The sequence below is a fragment of the Lepeophtheirus salmonis genome, chromosome 6 (assembly GCF_016086655.4).
Source record: "Lepeophtheirus salmonis chromosome 6, UVic_Lsal_1.4, whole genome shotgun sequence".
Lineage (NCBI taxonomy): Eukaryota > Metazoa > Arthropoda > Copepoda > Siphonostomatoida > Caligidae > Lepeophtheirus > Lepeophtheirus salmonis.
The window spans coordinates 42,193,947-42,212,415 of NC_052136.2; the positions used below are offsets into that span (position 1 = coordinate 42,193,947).

An 18,469-nucleotide genomic window follows, 5' to 3' on the forward strand; every position below is an offset into this window, starting at 1 on the left:
AAAATTTAAACAACTCATTCATGAAAAGCATATAATCAGTAGAATTTTATTTTATTGAATTCCAAAAAGTGATATAGCTTGAAAACTTATATAGCACGATCATTAAATAAAATCTTAAATATAAATTTTAGAGATCAACTATTACTCTTTCTAATGATTTAAAAATATTTTAAATCTATTGAAAAATGACGAATGAATGAAAATATTGGACTCAAATGTCCTGTCGTTACAAAATGGTTAATGTACTTAAAAAAAAAAAAATATTTCAAAAATTTTAACTCATTCTATCTTTCAATGTCAAGTAATTTATTCAATAATTATAAAGTTTCACTTTGAGAGAAAAAAAAATATAGTATTGTTAAAAAGTACTTAAGATTTATGATTCATTTAGACAATATTCTATTATTCAAATGAAAAGTTTTTGATTATAAATATAATTAAATATAGATGACAAAAGAATAACCATATTTTTAATCATTGGATGCTTTTCCTTTTTAGAAAGCCCCTTTGCAAGATAAAAAGACACCCCTCTTTTTCATCTTTTAAGCTCATCTTAAATATTTTTACATTCAAAATAATATAAGCCTATTTAGACTAGATAAATAGTATAAATATGTTGTCATTTAATATACTAAGAAATTGATATAGTCAAAAAATGTCTATAAAATGTTGTCAAGCAAAAACATTACATACTCATGGAATAAGTAGGAATAGGAACAGGGTGGTCTTGAAATAGTTCCCATTAAAAATATAATACTCACTGACTTTAATTTCCTTCGCAACGAAGTTGAGCAGATAATATTTTTTAGCCTGAGTTTAATTGTTTGTTAATCACCAGGATTGCGGCTAAAGTTACAAGTCAATTTGGATTAAACATGGTACGAAGGTTATATATGGGCACAGTATAAGTCTTTTAAATTTTAAGAAGTCTGTTTCAATGGGCAAGGTAACACAAAAACGTTCACTAAAAATGTGTAATCGATAATAACTTTGGAACATAGTGAAGTATTGGTGTCATTATGTAGGTTTAATAATGATGATTCATATTACAAAAAATCCAATTTAGGAAAAATGACTGTAGGGGGAGATTTTTGCTCTACTGAATACTCATTCTAGTTTGTATTGCAATAAGTATAATATCCTACTATAGATGACTAATACATAATTGAATGTACTAGCCCTTGTTTTAAATAACTGGGTGGAAACGCTTCACCTCTGACTTGCAGCATATGTACAGAACGACTCACGAAATTTTGGTCTATACAGCCACTATGGCTGACATGAGTGAGTTCTTGTTGAGCCTGGAAAATGCATTGGCCTCTCCTTGACTATACCCTTCAATGCAAATATACAAGGGGTTCGAAACAATAGAAGTGTTAAAAATGGTCTTTGCACAATTTCTGCAATTTATTAACAGTTTTACTGACGAATTGCTCCACAATATTTTCAAATTAGGGAACAAATCCCTTAGACACAATAATCATAATTTCATTACATTAAAGTTAATGGACACCTTGAATATATTATTTACACATTAAGTAATAGTAAAACTGAAGAAATAATCGCAGGAGTTATTTTAGTACATTTATTTATTTTCCTACTCAAAATGGTTAAGCAGAGTTGCTCCCACTTGAATTGAATGGATACTTCTAAAATCACTTCTACTACAGAAATGACTAAAATTTTAACCATTGTAAGCTCACTACGATTATTGTTGTCGAATTTTTTTTCAACAACTTATAATTTATTTAACTTCATTCTATTTTATAGTATGTTTTGGTATGCCCTGGAAATGTCCAATCAAAATATGTACATTATTTGATTTTTTAGGAATAATTTTTAACTAAGGATATGTAAATTTCATTAATTTGTTATAAGTCGTACTTTTCTCTCTCCAATGTGTAATTAAGAATGCAATATAAGCTATTATATTATGTATGACACTTCACCTCATCAAAGTAATGAATATTCCATAAATTTTTATCAAAATAAAGTTATTAGTTTTTAATTCAGGATAAGCCGATGAATAAGTCATCGGCAAATACTGTTAAATAAGTTCTTAAAATATATGAAACACTGTTCAAATGACCATCTAAAAACAAAATTGCACGCTAAACAATGGTTAGGATTTACAGTATAATTGATAAATACTCAAATAGCGCGATAGTAAAATACAAAACATAAGTATTAATTATTTTAATTAATAAGAGTATGAAGGACGGCATTCACAAAAAAAAATGTAAAAACATATCCAGTGCTGACTGACAGTAGCTTTGAGAGCACCGGCATTTGTACTACATACACTGCATGCCGTCTCATCGACATGTACCCAAAAATGTTTAGTCAAATGACCTGGTATCCGGCTGGAGGGAAGCCAAGAGTGTCAAAAAATATTTCAAAAGACTCATTCAGAAAAGTTTTGCAATGGAGAAGATGGTTTTCTTTCATTGTTTGTGTCAAAAGTGGCCTCTCCACTCTTACAAGGATATTTCTACTCCCTTTTTGATAGCCCTCTAGACAGGCTCCGAGATCTCTAGCATGGGCCCTCATTGACTTGAGGGAATTGGCCTTGGCTGTTGGATTTAACTCTTCTGGGTCCAGTTTGGCCTTTTTGACAGAGCATTCTTCTTCTCAAACGTGTCAGACTTGCTCACGGCGTAAACGGTAGTCATGGAGATGCCCAACTGCTTGGATTGCGTGGATGGAAATGACGATGACGTTCAAGTGTCCTTTTTTCAGCTTATGTGTAGCTCAGGTTGGTTTGTTTTGTAAATAATTGATTATGCTTCAATATATCGAGATATGAATTAATTTCAATCACTCAATCTTCATTAATTATTGAATTAGTACCTCTTCAGTCAGATGAACTTTTTGCCATTATAATTATTTATTTAATTTGTACTAAATTATCGAAAGCCCCCTTCGAAATGAAAAAAATCAGTCGTAATAAATTTGTACATAAATAGTAGGGGAAAAGGTCTTAACAAGCAGTGGATTAAATTTGGCCATGGAAAAAACTTTATGACCTGTATCTGTTCCATGAAAAATTATAATAATTAATTAATTAAAATTATAATATGAGAACCTCTCTTTTTGATGAAGACTGTATATAAATAATACAAAAACTAAAATATATATTAAAAGATAACGTAGCCTAAAGGTACTTGAAAATATATACACATCTATAATAGCTGTAAGATACTGTACTTTTCTAATGAAATAAGAGATGAAGTACTCGAAGAGGAAAGAACAACAAAAAATTTATTTAATTAAGGTTGCAATGATGAAAAAATAGGAGGAATTACACATACAAAAATAAAGCAATAAAAAACTGTCAATGAATCACCATTACATGTATTATATAAACGAATCACATAACCTCTAACTATAATATTTAATAATATAGCCTTATAGACATATTGCATTATAAATTAAATTAATGCCATCTTAGAGGCATAGTTGTTATGATGCATCGTTTATGTCCTCCTGATATGTATGATTAAAATAAACTGAAAATGAATATAGTAATCCTGACAATTTGATGAATAATTTTGGAGGAGAACAGCATAGCTATTTTATTGGATCCGTTCCAAGCAGTCGTGAGAAGATGAAAATATACACAAATCCCACTTTTTAACTATCAAGTTCATAAACAGAAATTACTCTAATGTCAATCCTCCATTTTACTTGGAGTAAAAAAAGAAAATATACTTTGATCTCCCGAGCAAATCCTCTTTCTTATTCTCTGTCTTTCATGAGCACACACACAAGTTATAACTTTATACTTAGATGTTCTTTCTTCGAGAATTGAAGAATAGTAATCGAAGCTATTGGAAAATAAAAAAACCCTGTTCAGATGACCTTCTAGAAAAATGCGCTCTTGCTGACAGGACCAGTATAGAAATAACCGTTTTTATTCTTGTAAAAATTGATTGCTAATAGCTCCTCCATGCTATCTGATTTTTTTATTATAATGCCATCACATAAACACAATGTAAACTTATCACTGCGTTATCACATTTGACTATAAATTTACTTCCAACGCGCCTGATCAGTGTTCTAAACGTTGATTTGTTGGACTCAAATGAGATAATCCTTGTACTGATAGCCAGTCTTTTTAATGATAAATTTCATTTAATAATAGATATACATAAATATATACCTTAATGTGTTAATGTAATGAAAAAAATATTAATTAATGTTAAGTTTTCTTTAAGATATTGAATAAAAAATGATTTTGAGAAGTGAAAGCAATATTGAGTAAGAAATATTATATTTCGATAGTACAATTAAGTTAGTTTTAAAAAAAGCAACATATTGTTCCAACGCTCTTGTCATTTAAAATGGCCAACAACGAATCATATTGTAGCTCAAGATACTACTATTGCAACTTTACATGTTATATTGATTAAAAATTGCTTTTTTGATTGACGAATGCTGCTTGAAGTTTAAGATATTTGTAATATTTTCAATTACATTATTTGAAAATGTGTAATAAATCAATTCAAAGAAAATAATTTAGGTGTTTTCAAAAAGGAAAATAATTTGTAGCCTTTCATTTTCCTCATTCTTCACGCTCCTTTCAAGTAGAGGCTCACCCCTATTTACCCTCTTTCTTTCTTCCTCGTCAAATAATAAACTTAATATTTGAGAAATATTGACAGATGATAATAATTTAAAAAGGTTTTTTCTCTTTTTAATAAAATAAAAATGATGAAAATTGTCCTAAATGTTATATCCCTAATGATGACATTTGTCAACTCGTTTGATATTATGAACCCTCAAAATTATTTGTACTTTGTTGTTTGAAATAAAAGGGGATTCAACCCTTTTTTATCTCTACAAATGAACTTATTAAACTCAAGAGAAACATCCCATCCCACCCAAAAAAACATTTTTTGTTGGTGCATAAATTTAATGATTTTCATCTATAAATTAAACTTTTTCATTCTTTTATGTTTTGTTGTTTACAATTTGGGGTTGTGTACGAGGTTTAAATTGTACAAAATGCATTCCTATATAAATATCATTTTAAGACATAAAAATTTATTTCATATATTTCATTATCATTATTCACAACAATAACACAGGAGAACATTAAGTTGGGGGGGGAAGGGGTGATTTTGTAGAAATGGTTAAAAAGAATATAATGGAATTTATTTTGCCTGCAAAATTCAAAATTGATCCCAATCATCTGAATTATGAAATATCAGAGATTATATTCATTTGGGATCATTATCGTTCAGAGTCATTATTTTACCCTTAAAACAATCACTTAATTGAAAGTAGGATTAATCAAACTTATTTGTTATGAACTCGATTTATTTCCATTTTTAGGCTAAAAAATGATCAAAAACGACACTCCTTTTTAACCCCTAATAACTTATTCATAAAATGTACATAATGATGATCAATATCATAGTTTATATTATAGAAAAATATTCCATCTATAATTTAAAATAGGCTTATTTAAAAAATATGTATCTCCAAGAAATTTTGTTTCATTTTGGAGTTATCCCATTTTTTAAGGGGCTGTACTAGCAAATAGTCAACATTACCATCATATTTTTTCCACTTTTAATCCCAATTTCATGACTGCATGACTTGGAAAAAGAAGATCGAGGCAATCCAATAAAATATTTCGAACTTGATAACCCATCTCAAGATGTGTTCGAATCCGGATTCCAAATTCCACAAGGAACGACGAGAGAAGAATTCATCCGAGGAAAACTACCAAACCTCTTCAGGGAGTAGAGTGAACTTCTTAGTTGGGAATAAGATACCAGGATCGAAACAATAAAGCAATCTATTAACAATGAGTAAGGAATTTTAATATTTCAAAATGGGATCAAATAAAAAAATGGTTCAAAAATAATGCAGATGCAAATTATTTAAATAGATTTTTTTTTAAATCATACATTGAATATTCTTCTACAATATAAGCAATGAGATTCTTCATGACTCTATATTTTATTTTCTGAGGACGTAAACTGGACTCAAAAAATATACAAGGATATGAATCAGACACGATTAAATAATTCTGGGATAGGATTAGCAACAAAAAACTTATGATTCGAATTGGATTTAAGGTATATGGATATTTTCCATCTCTGGTCTCCCTGAATTGTTTATATAGTTTAAAAAAGTCCGTTTTTGTTTACCTTCATAGGCCAGAAGAAAGGCCTGAAGCATTCATTGCTTTTGGATAAATGTATTTCATAATCCATTTTATAAATCAGTATTCCAACAGTGTTATAAAGAAATTATTCTAGAAATCTAGAATGATAATGTAAAAATAAGATTACTACAATAAATTATGTTGCATCATGTTTTTGTTTTTTTTAAAGGAGAAGGGGGGGACAAAAAGAGAAAATCATTTTTCTTTTCTTTTCTTAAAGAGCAATATAAAGTTATTTATAGTGAAGTTAAAGGATTTACTACAAATTGAAATCATTTGAAATATTAAGAAAGGAAGAAGAAAAAGCAAAATAAAAAATAACTCTCCCATTTTTTTAGCTTTTTTTTCTTTTCCAAATGTACCTCATATATATATATGTACATATATCCATCAACAAATTCAACTGTAAAAGAATTAAATAAATCCTTATTTTATTTAGGGGGGAAAGTCATTTTTTTATTATTTCTTTTTTGTATATTTCTAACCTGACCTTTGTTAAACTCCCCAATTTTCACCCCTATTTTATAACATTTCCTCTCTAATGATTTGTAGAGAAATCCACTTAAAAAGTTTACACTATGTCAATGTATCATTGATCGTTTGGTCCTTCAATACAAAAGCAACCTAGAATATTTTTTCCCCAAAATATAGTGTGGACTACATTTGCATTCTTATACACAATATCGTCACCTTCTATCAATAAATTATTCTGATTTACTCTTTGAGTGGGCTGCAAATTGTACTTCAAATTGCCAAATTGATTGGCACAATTAAAGAACATGAAATTGGTAGATTTTATTTGAAATTATAAGAGGGTGGCCTAGGAGAAGATGCTTCTGAAGTTCCTCAACTCTTGTACGCACACTTCAATTATTTGTACTGGAGAGAAGATCTTCACCATGGAACTGACATATAACAGATACGACGACCGGTTGCTGGGTTAGAGCATCAAAGACATTCCTCTGAACGAGAGCAGCGTGTTTGGAAGCCAAAATCCAGCCTCGGTGATGGTTTGGGTGGGCGTAACCTCCTACGGGATGAAGATACCATTAATGTTAATTCCATTGGTATGAAGATCAATCAACATGCCTTTCTGGACATGCTATAGTTCCAAGTACTTCTCTTGATCCAGGAACATCAATGGGAAGGCTCGTGCTGCTTCCAGCAGGACGGATCACCTTCACATACTACAAAGTACGCACAAGAGTGGTGTCAACCACCTTTTGAGCACTTTTGGAGCAAGGACATGTGGTCCCCTGAGTTCCCCAGATCTCAACATTATGGACTTCTCCATATAGTCTATTCCGGAGAGGTTGTTTAGAGGGACTTCTTACCGTATTGTCAAGGATTTTAAGACCGCCATAGTGTCTGCATGGGACAACTTCTCGGTAAAGACCATCTGTACATTCTGTATAGTGGTTCCGAAGCGTCTGAGGGCTGTAGTTACCACAAATATTGGCCTAGTGGAATGAAATGGCAGTCATTTTTAAATGGAATTTGCACACTGATTGCAATTGTGTAAAAAAAAAACATAAATATTTTTGAATTGTCGTAAGAGTTATGGGCTACCCTGAACATTCAAATCTTGTGTATCTTAACTTATCCCACAAATGTGTAAATTTTTTACTTTAATTTGTCTATGAAATATAATGGGCTGAAGGGACTTTGCATGTTTTCATCATTAGGAAGGGGGAGGGGGTTACGGTTATCCTCACCGTAATTCAAATTATGTTCTCGTATATATTTGTTGTGTATAAGTTACGATGTATATACGAACTGCAACTTGTTTAAGCACATTGTACAAGTTGCAATTTCTTCATCGTAAAATGCATTAATTAATTACTACAATAATCATTGTAATGATTATTTTTTACACTTTTCAAGACATTGATTGGCTTTAATGGTATTTTTACCATCGAGAAGCATTGTAAAATTGAAACACGAATTTTTTTTGTTCTATTGTTTTGAAACTAACAAAAGTTGTGTCGCACTACTCATGAAAATTTCGACAGCTGTGTTTTGAAAGTTGGTATTAACTGAAAATGAGGTTAATTAAAAATATATGGTAACCATCAATGTATTATGCACAGGACGTTTCAGCCATGTAACATAGAGTACCAAAATAAAAAATTGGACTATCGACGCCACTGCTGGGCAGTATGTCTTTTCGAAATAAAATAAATCTTGATTTTTCCTTTTTATTATTTTGTACCTTTTTGAAGCAGTAAATATGTTGGGTTTATTTACTGCACGAAAACATCTTATTTAATTTAATTACTCTCCTAATGAAAATTAAACAAGATATTAATATTTAAGATAGGGGATAGTTACATTAAATCCTTGTTAAATAACATGAAGGAATACAGTCACTGAAATTAAATTGTAATTATATGATATATTGCCAGATTATTGAGAGAAAAAAATCAGTATTAACTTTCAACTTATCTGTACCATACTTGGAAAAAAACTGATTTTGATAGATATTAGTATTTTTTGGGAGGATCAATATTATACAATGCAGTCAGTTTTGTTTTTTTCCCGTAAATTATATCATTTGAACAACTATTGATAATTTTTATGTCAGTTAATGTAGTTTTATCAAAATTCAATACTCAACTATGAAACTCTCATAAGAAAGCTTCAATTATAGCTGCTATTTTTCTCATATTGTTTAAAATGGTTTACCATTTTATAGGATTACAGTTTACAGCAAGTATGTTTCTGAATAGGACTGTATGATTAAATTTATCCATAAGATCTCTGATCAATAATATAATATTCACCTACAGAGTGGTTCAGATAAATTGGGAAACCTTTAAAGGCTGAAAACAAACGAAATAGATGGGATAGAACCATATTTTTTATAATTTGAAAGCTACATTTCATGATCTTTCTTGATAACCTCGTCTACACAGCACTAGAAGCTTTGCCTCGTGCGGATCCAGCTTACCATTGTACGGGTAATGAACTTCTTCAGGGTCTTCACAGACAAATGATACTTGGGACAAGCCTCATGATCGACCCTATCCCAGAGATATATATCGCATAGGTCCAAACTGTTTGCAGATCAAAAATCTGGGCTTAAAAATTGAGGAAATTTTGTAGCTAAGGAAATACAAAATTTTTGGCCGTGTTGGGTGGCACACTGTCTGGTTGAAAGGCGTATTTTCATCCTTGGTCTATTGCATCCATCCGGGGAATGTAAATTAAACGTGGAATGCTGGATCTGCTTAAGGTGGTCTAGGCCTGCCAAAGCTTCCGGCATCATTTAATTTCATTAAAGGTAAATTTCCAAAACAAAAATTATATTTCTCCTATCTAGTTCGTTCGTTATGAACCTTTGAAGATTTTCCAATTTATCTGGACCAGCCTGTAAGTATAATTTAATTTGGCATAATATCTTGAAAGTTAATAATTCTGCACAATTTAAAGCCTAATTGTTTAATTCTATCAATTTGTAACACAAATAAATATAAAGGTGTTACTGCAGACAGTTTAATATTCTATATTTTTGCTAAAATACTCAAAACGGGTTCGACTTAGATGTGGCAGAATTTATCACAATATATCATTATAGATGAGATCCTTCACTAGCTTTTCCGTATAATACAAATTAATATCGACCAGTCAAATTTTGCAACAGTCCGGGTAGTCAAGTAAGTCATGTCATCTAAAAATGTTATTTGTCTAGAGGGGAGAAAATGCTAGGTCAATAATTTTTGTGCTTTCATATTCATAAAAAATTTATGTAGTTTTGGAAAAGTAAATTAAATTTCAACTACCTAAAAAAAATTCAAAACTAAATTTTTAGGTGAAAAAATTCAAAAATTCATAGTTATTTACCGAAAATTAATGTTATTAGGAAATAAAATTTCAAATTTTACATTTTTTTGATTTTTTTTCTTTTCATAATTATTCACAGAAAACTAAATTTTTTTGAAAAGAAAAATTAAATTTGAATTAAATTTAAAAGATTTAAAAAAAAGTAAATATTAAATTTTCTAGTAAGAACCAAAAAAAATTAAGTGGAGGGGGGCAGTTACAGACCAGCAAACTCCTTGTGCATGATAAAAAGGGTAACCTACCTTAATAGGATGCAAAACTAAATAGCTTCGCAACTGTTTCCAGTCTAACCTACTTTTTCCGAATAAATAGATATTTTTTCGAGCAAAAATAATTTGCATGGAAACAAACGAGTGACCATTTCTTTTAATAGTAGTAATATTAATAAAAAAAAATATGTTTTCCTTTCTCTTATCGATACCACATATATATAAAATACAATACTAATATAAGCAACTGTAGAAACATATATCAACAACAGTGTAAGGAGAGTGTATGTGGGGGATATAAACCCACACAAAGCCATTGGTGGCTCAGTAACATTTATTATTCTTTCCGGTTTTTTTTTATTACATTTGTTTTCTTTTTCTTATTTATATGTGTATCTTTTTTTGGTCATACATATCTTGATCCACAAAACGTTTATAACCTTATCGTCCCTATATATATATAGGTAACACATTAATTATCATAAGGAAAAGTGCATTGATTGGTAATGTCCCAATTATGATAGCTCACATGATATCCTATCTGTCTATTTACATTTAAATAAAACAAAAAAACAAAAACACACACACACAGCAAATGCCAATCACAATCTTTTTTTTTTTTTTTTTTTTTTTGATAAACAATTATTTGACAGATTTATTTCTATATTTTCACAAAGCAATCCAAGTTAATTTATTTAAAATCACCACAGTACAAATTGTATTTTTCTTTCCTTTTTTTCCCTGAAAGACTTTGTTGTCACATATGTACATACCTATCAATTATGTATATAGTACGCATTCAAACAAACTATGTGCAATCGCTTCACCTCACCCATTATTTTGATACGATAATTTTTTTTTCCAATATATTTATGGGTATTATAAGATGGAAGTTATTTTGTGTTTGGCTATAAAGAAGGACGTTATCAAAAGCTCAATACTAATTATTTTACAAATTGAGAGCTCTAGCTACGCTAGAATTATACAGTAAACGAATACATTACATTTTCAGTCTGTAGTATTATATATAAAGTTGTAAGTTGTAAGTGTTTTGGATTTGAAAAGCATAATATAAGATATTCCTATGTTAGATATTGACAAAAATGAGTTAGTTGCTTTTTTAAGTTATTGGAATGAACTTTTTAATTTCCAAAAGGGTTTACTACAAAATTTTAATAAGAAAGGGTCAGGTGGACACACCTCTATTTTCACATAGAAAATATGTTCTTATGTGAATGTAAAAGACTACACACGCACACTTGAGCCCCTCATTAATGTACTTCCTAATATTGCTACAACTTGTGATAACGATCACTTTCCAAAATCCAAACCATGTATATGTAGACAGAGCATGACAGAAGAGGAAAAATATGGTTCAATGTCATTCATGAAGTGAGGCATCAAACTTCTTAACCTCAAAAATGCACTTTCCTAAAGGAAGCTGAATTACATCTATTTTGACTTTCTCCCCATTAAAGATACAAAGCTGGTGGATGAGAAAGCCCTCCTGAACCATTTTTACCTTCCCGTCTCTGTAACTTTTTATGACAAATTAAAAGGTATAAGTAAAGACAGCAAAGACATGGACGAAAACCTGTCAACAGGTAAACACTCATAGCAAACATTAATAAAATTAACACTTAACCATTGTTTGCATTCCTTTGTTTCAATGTATGTTTCTTTGTTTGCCAAATGGTTTGTTTTTGATTGAAATGAGGAATATTATCTTGTTATTTTCATTGACATTTTAATTGTTTTTAACATGAAATATCATAATTTTAATATAAATAAATATATGTATATACGAATATAATTAGGATTAAAGATAGTGTGCCTTCCAAAATGCACTAAATACTTGTGTTTCTTGATGTTGATGTATTTGTAGAGTTAAAAGTTCCTGTGTGTTAACAATTGATTAGTCAAAATCAATAAGTAATTTATTCAAAAAGGTGCCCTTATATATTTTTATTGTGGACATGGAGTGACCATTCAAAAACTAATCTTCAAACGACATCATATACAATTTGTGGGCATTTTCAAAAACTTCATGGCCATTTATCTCAAAACTTGTATTAAGTAACATAGGAACATCCCATACAATACTCTTAATTTGTTAAATAAGTACTGTAAAAAGCATGATAGCTCTGGCAATTTGTAGAATGTTTTTAAGAAGAACAGCATAGCAGTCATAAGGTTTAATGAGAATACTGTCATGTGTATATGACAGATGATAAATAAATAAAAATGTTACTCTCTGTATAGCAAGAAATTACTCCAAATTCGATACCAAACTCTACTATGAGTAAAATATGGACTTATTCTTCTAATTACCAACAAACCCTAAGTGTTTCTTTACATCATTTATGCGAAAACACACTTCTATACTCTTCAAATATCAAACAACAACTATTCTAGTTTTGAAATTAAAAAAAACTACAAAATTTGGCAAATACAATTTTTTACAATGAAGAAAATTATTATAATTAGCAAGTCGAAATATATACAAAACTTGTAATAACAACCAATAAAAAAATTATACCACTAATTTTTAATTGCAAACTTTCATTATGGAATCAAACAACAGCTGAAACAAAAGTAAACAAGTTTTGTTTCTATCCTGCGTCTCTAAGTGTAAAAATGTCGGAGCAACAACAAGAAAGGGAACAAGGTTAAATTTTTCTCTGGCCCAGTGTCAGTGCCGAGAAGGCTGCAAATACATTTGGCATTTCTAATTCAAGACATCAAGTAGTCCTTTACATCCCCATACAGCTAAGACAAAACAAAATACCGGCAGCAACTACATGGCTGATTTCTGGCCTGCCTCTATGTAGCCCTCCTCCAGCCCTGACCTCAATCTCCTGAATTTACAGTTTGGGTGTCTTGGAAAATAATGTTTGCTCCACTTCTGATATTAATTTGGATTCGCTTCGAGATGCTATCATGACAGCGTAGTTCGCCCTGGATACACCCTTCATTGTCAAGAGCTGTCAATCTACTAGCCAGCGTGTTGAAGCTAACAAGAACATTTTATCAAAAAAAAATAGTATTGAAACGTATCACAAATTAGTTTGAAGTTGTCGTATCTTGATTCCATAAAAATCACATTTTGTAGGTTACTAATTATTCGGCCTTAAGCAATGAAAAATTAAGTCTCTGTGTAAATTTATGTTATATTTTTGGCGTGTAATCAAACATTTAACTCCTATGGAAATCTAGGGCGTATAGGTGCCCTTTTTTAGATCAAAAAATCAATTACATATTTTGTAAGTATGCCACTATCGACCGGAATATAAAACCAACTAAGTTGATTCGTTTTGGCATTAATCCCTGTTTTATAGAATCAACTCATACCCACTTACATTATTACTCTTTTATTTAAAAAAACAAACAAAAAACTTTGTTGTGGAAGCTGATGACGTCGTTGGTGGGACAATACTTCTATGTTAAAATGGCACTGTAAGTACGGATTTTAATACTAATTTAGTATAGAATCGTTTGAAATACATTATTACGCCGTTAACATTACCATACCGGTACACCAAACGACACTTGTAACTGTATACTAAAAAAATTATATTTGGGTTTTCTACATTTCTACAGCTCCGCCTAACGTGCATTTGATGAAACAACATATTTATTACATACATACATAAATATCAACATTGTATGTATATTGCTAACATTAAAAAAATCGACTCAGATTTGTCTTTTCACACATTTAATAATATAGAAGCTCTAAAACATACATGACGATGCTTTCACTAAGTTAAAACTTTCCCTCAAACCTTTTCTCTATGAAGTTTGTACATATTTTATAAACGGGAGGGAGATACTCAAATAACCACGTCGAGCCTTTTTATAGATTCGCGAACCCGAATAACAAAAGGAATTGTAAAAAACAAAAAATAACATACTATCGGAGTTGATCCGGTTAAAACCTGTAGGTAGAACTTAAACAAAAACATATAATACCCACAAAAATGGTTTTTTTTTTGTAGGAGTACATATGTACAGGAGCCCTTCGTGTCGCCATTTTCTATCTTGAAAATTCTGGAAGAAATAATTACGATGGCATCACATATATGTAGTTACATTTTACTTTTTTTTCCATCCTATCATTTATCATCAGGGTATCTTTAAACAATATAAAAGTGAAGGGAGGGGCAAGAACAGTATCATTTCATGAAAATTACATTTCATAATGATGATAGCATAATCATGAAACTTTTTATTTTTATTATTTATCAAAAAGTGAAGGTGGGCAATTGGCAATCCCTCCTTTAGCTCGGACTTTTATGTACTTCTGACAGCTTTTATGGAGCTATGAATTAGTCCTAAGTTTCAAAATACCTGGTTCTATCCGAGTTTAAAGTTCAATTATCTCTGAGTACCCGGTTATAAAAAAATTACAAAAAACTTATTGCTGATATTCAGCCTTCTGTATTTTTCTTTTTGCCAGATGATAATATTTATGTATGTATATGCTATAAATAGATATTATGGAAGATAAATAAATATTGATATTGACTATGGATATTCTACACAATATATATTGAATTGAAAGTTTTTTTTGTTTATTTCAAAAAGCTACACGAGAACATAACATATTGCTGTTGTAAAGTAAATATTTTTTTTATCAAGCTTTTCTTTGTAAGAAAAACAGTCATTTTTCTTACATGAGTAAAGTATGAATAAAAACGTGCTTTAAGTTTTTCTCTAAAAATGGGTTACACGTATGGATTAATTCAAATTTTCTTTGAAATTTAACCATTGAAACGACTTATAAACAACTTTTAGCTCTCTTTGAATATTATACTAGTTCTGTCAAAATACCAATATTTTTGTAAGGATATCAATTATTGTTATTTACATACTTTTTGATATCTATTAGACCCTATTTCCCTCCAAGAACTGAAATATGCTGGTAATACAGGTTTCTCCGCATAATATGGTTTCAGACATCACGTATTTAAGATAATTCAGTGTTTTGAATTATTTATAACCCTTGTATACTGGGTTTTATTATAATATTGTATTATAAAAAAACTATATATTGAGGTATACTAGAATTTTTGAAGTTGTTGATGAGTTCTTTCACACTATGCCTACATATATATATAACAGTAATGTGTAATTTTGCATAGGGGATCCTGTAAGTATTTGATTTGATAGACTTAAAACTTTTGGTTATTATTTAACAAACAAACTTGCAATGAAAAAGATGTCGGTCTGAATAAACATTGCTTAAGTTCCGATTAATTAAATTTTACAGTAATGAAATGACTGGATTAAAAATCAAGTAAATACTCGATTAATATTAAATTTTAAAATATTTTACAAGTATCTTGTCTGGCATATATTATTTTCAATAATTTATTGTCCTATGCATACTTAAAGAACAAAGAAAAATTGTAAAAGTGGACTTTGAAAGATATTTTCTCCCATATTACGGGTTTTAATAGTAAAAAGTTCTCGTACATCACGAATTTTGCTTGTTCCCGAAAACTGTGATAATCAGGGACACCACTGGTATTTTTCGTCTATTTAATTTAGAATAATTTTCCATAAAATTATTAATAATCATATATTTCATTTATATTTGACTTTTCGAGGATGTTGTTCCCTTGTTTCCTGATGTATAATAGAATCTTATAATGATCGAGGTTTCAAAAAAAAATTTAATGTGTTATTTTTATTGGCCTTGACTAATGTCGAATATGAGCTAACTTGAGTTGAATCAGTCAACTGTGTAAACAATTATAAGAGAAAGATAAGAAAAATATAAAATAATAATGATAAAACCTATGGAAAATCAAAAACCCTAATCGGGTTGCAATTTCAAAAGTTATTGCACTCGTATAAAGCCCTGTTAAGTGTCCAATGCACCATTTTTCTACATTCGATAGGCAACAAGGTTATAGATGTATTTTTTGATAAACTAGGGAACTTTTAATAAGCATTTCCAGTTTCTATTTCGAAAGAAAGTTATTAAAAATAGAAAATATTTTTTTTAAATGTATGGGATCGGTGTCTGTACAGACTCCAAATTTATCTTCTGTTATAATACGTATTAGGCTCGATGGGATCATAATATAGACTTTTTCAAATTTTTTCATCAAAAATTTAATTTGTTTTTGTATATTCAATTATGCACTGAGTATCCTTTAATAGAAAAATACCAAGTGATTTTTGGCCTGTTTTAGATTGTAAGGGTTTTATAAATTTCTTTGTTAAATGATAGTTACTTCTTTTGAGCTTGTTATTTATGTTATTTATTTCATTTGGACTTTTTGTTATTTAACTGTCTTTTGTATCATTTTGCATACTAACTTCTTCATTATTAATTATATTTTCAGGAACAAAGGATGCCTAAGGTGTGCCGTCATGCATCAGAAGCACTCAAACGTCATACAATACAAAGAGAGTAAGTAACTGTTTTATATTTTGTTTTTGTTAATAGAGTAAAAATGTATCGCTTTTGTATTAAATTTAAATGGCAAGTTTACATCGGACTTAAAAACTGCCTTTTAGAAATGTTTTATCGAATCAAAATCATCATATATGACGTCATCATTATGGATGTAATATTAATTATATATCTGGGTACACGAAGTAATCAGTTGATAGAAGTAGTAGAGTGATGGGCGTGGTTTCATTCTAGAGGCGAGATTTTAAAATTTTTATGGAATTACAGTTAGTAGCTATTATGTTTGGGAGTTTTTAGGAACGTGGGTTTGCTGTCAAAAAAAATATCACCAAAAAATGGATGAAAGAATAATTATCAAATAAAACTAATTACAAATTATTCTTTGATTTTTTATTGGTGCAATTTTTGAAATTCAGTTAATTGATTCAATTACTAATTTTCAAAAAAGGATTTTATAAATTAATTTGAAATATGCCAAATCCGAATGCAAATAACTCCAGGGTGATTCAATTGGTTGTGTTAGATTTGATGGGATAAAATAATTTTAAATTTGTGCAGTTTGTTCAAATAGAGTAATTGAAACCGGATTTACTTTAGAAAACCCTACATTTAAAGGAAGCAAAAACTAACTACCTTATCAATTAATCATTAACATTTTTCTCTCAAAAGTGACCAATTAAATTTGTATTAAAGAGAAAGCGAAAAATGAAAAATATCACCCAGTTTTAAAATACCAAAGTTCTTTTATTCGGTGTATTGACAACGTCACCTAAATGATATGAAACAAAAAATTTTATCTGGACAATTAATATGAAACAAATATTTAACTTTTTTGATTTATAAAACTTGCTTTATTGCCTTTTGGAAAAAGGAAGTATGTTATACAACCTAGGATTAGGTCCTTTAGAAAAAGATAAACTATTCTTGTGCATTAGGGATGTACCGATACCAAATTTCCGATACCACTCGATTCCTATATTATCATTATTGAGGATTACAATAGCGATTCTTTATTTTAACAAAATAAATTTTATAAACAAACTAGCACAAACACGTTATCTTAAAGATAGACAATGAAAAGTAGCATATTTATGTTAAAAATTTAAACCAAAATGATTTACTATAAACTATAATTATATAATATGAAAATTTCTATTGTAAAACTTCTTTCTATGCTACATTTTTTGTTGCTTCTGTCTATTTGATATAAATATAATCAAACTTGTACATTCTTTTGACACTCTTGAAAATGCAACATTGACCATGTGAAAATACTGATTTTGGTAAATATAAAGCAATTTTTCAAATTTTTGACCCTGTGATTTATTTATTGTCATTGCTATTGCTAACTTGCCAGGTTCCTTCTTCAACCATATATATAAACTATATATTGAAGATACATACTAAGATTAACTCGCTCATCTTCTTCCTAATTCCCTTTTTTTAGTTTTTATGCATAATACGTTCTTCCTTTTTTTGTTACTAATTGAGTCATACATCACACACACACACAGTCATAAATTATTTTAATTATGTAGGATATAAAAATGTTTTATATTTTTATAAATATTTAAATTTTTATTAAATACAGATCGAAAAATAATAAATAAATTTATCAATCATGATTAGTTGTTAATAAATTTAAGAATTTAACTACTCTTTGTCCTCAGGAGTAAATTAATTTCTGGTTGGCTCATAATAGGCAATTTCACTCCCCTCCTTTGTTCGATAATTAAAGTCAGCCTCTTCACCCTTCGGCCTCTGATTTAATTTCTACTGCCTCACTTCTAAAAAAACAAAAAAAAACTGGTG

General features: G+C 29.5%; 1 protein-coding gene across 1 annotated transcript in view; it reads left to right on the plus strand.

The window, feature by feature from the left end:
• Positions 1 to 18,469, plus strand: part of LOC121120042 (uncharacterized) — a 253,879-nt gene that overhangs the window by 171,323 nt on the left and 64,087 nt on the right. Inside the window, exon 4 of the mRNA XM_071889514.1 lies at positions 16,587 to 16,654. Coding sequence (XP_071745615.1) covers positions 16,587 to 16,654 — 68 coding nt within the window. The remainder of the gene's footprint in view (positions 1 to 16,586; positions 16,655 to 18,469) is intronic.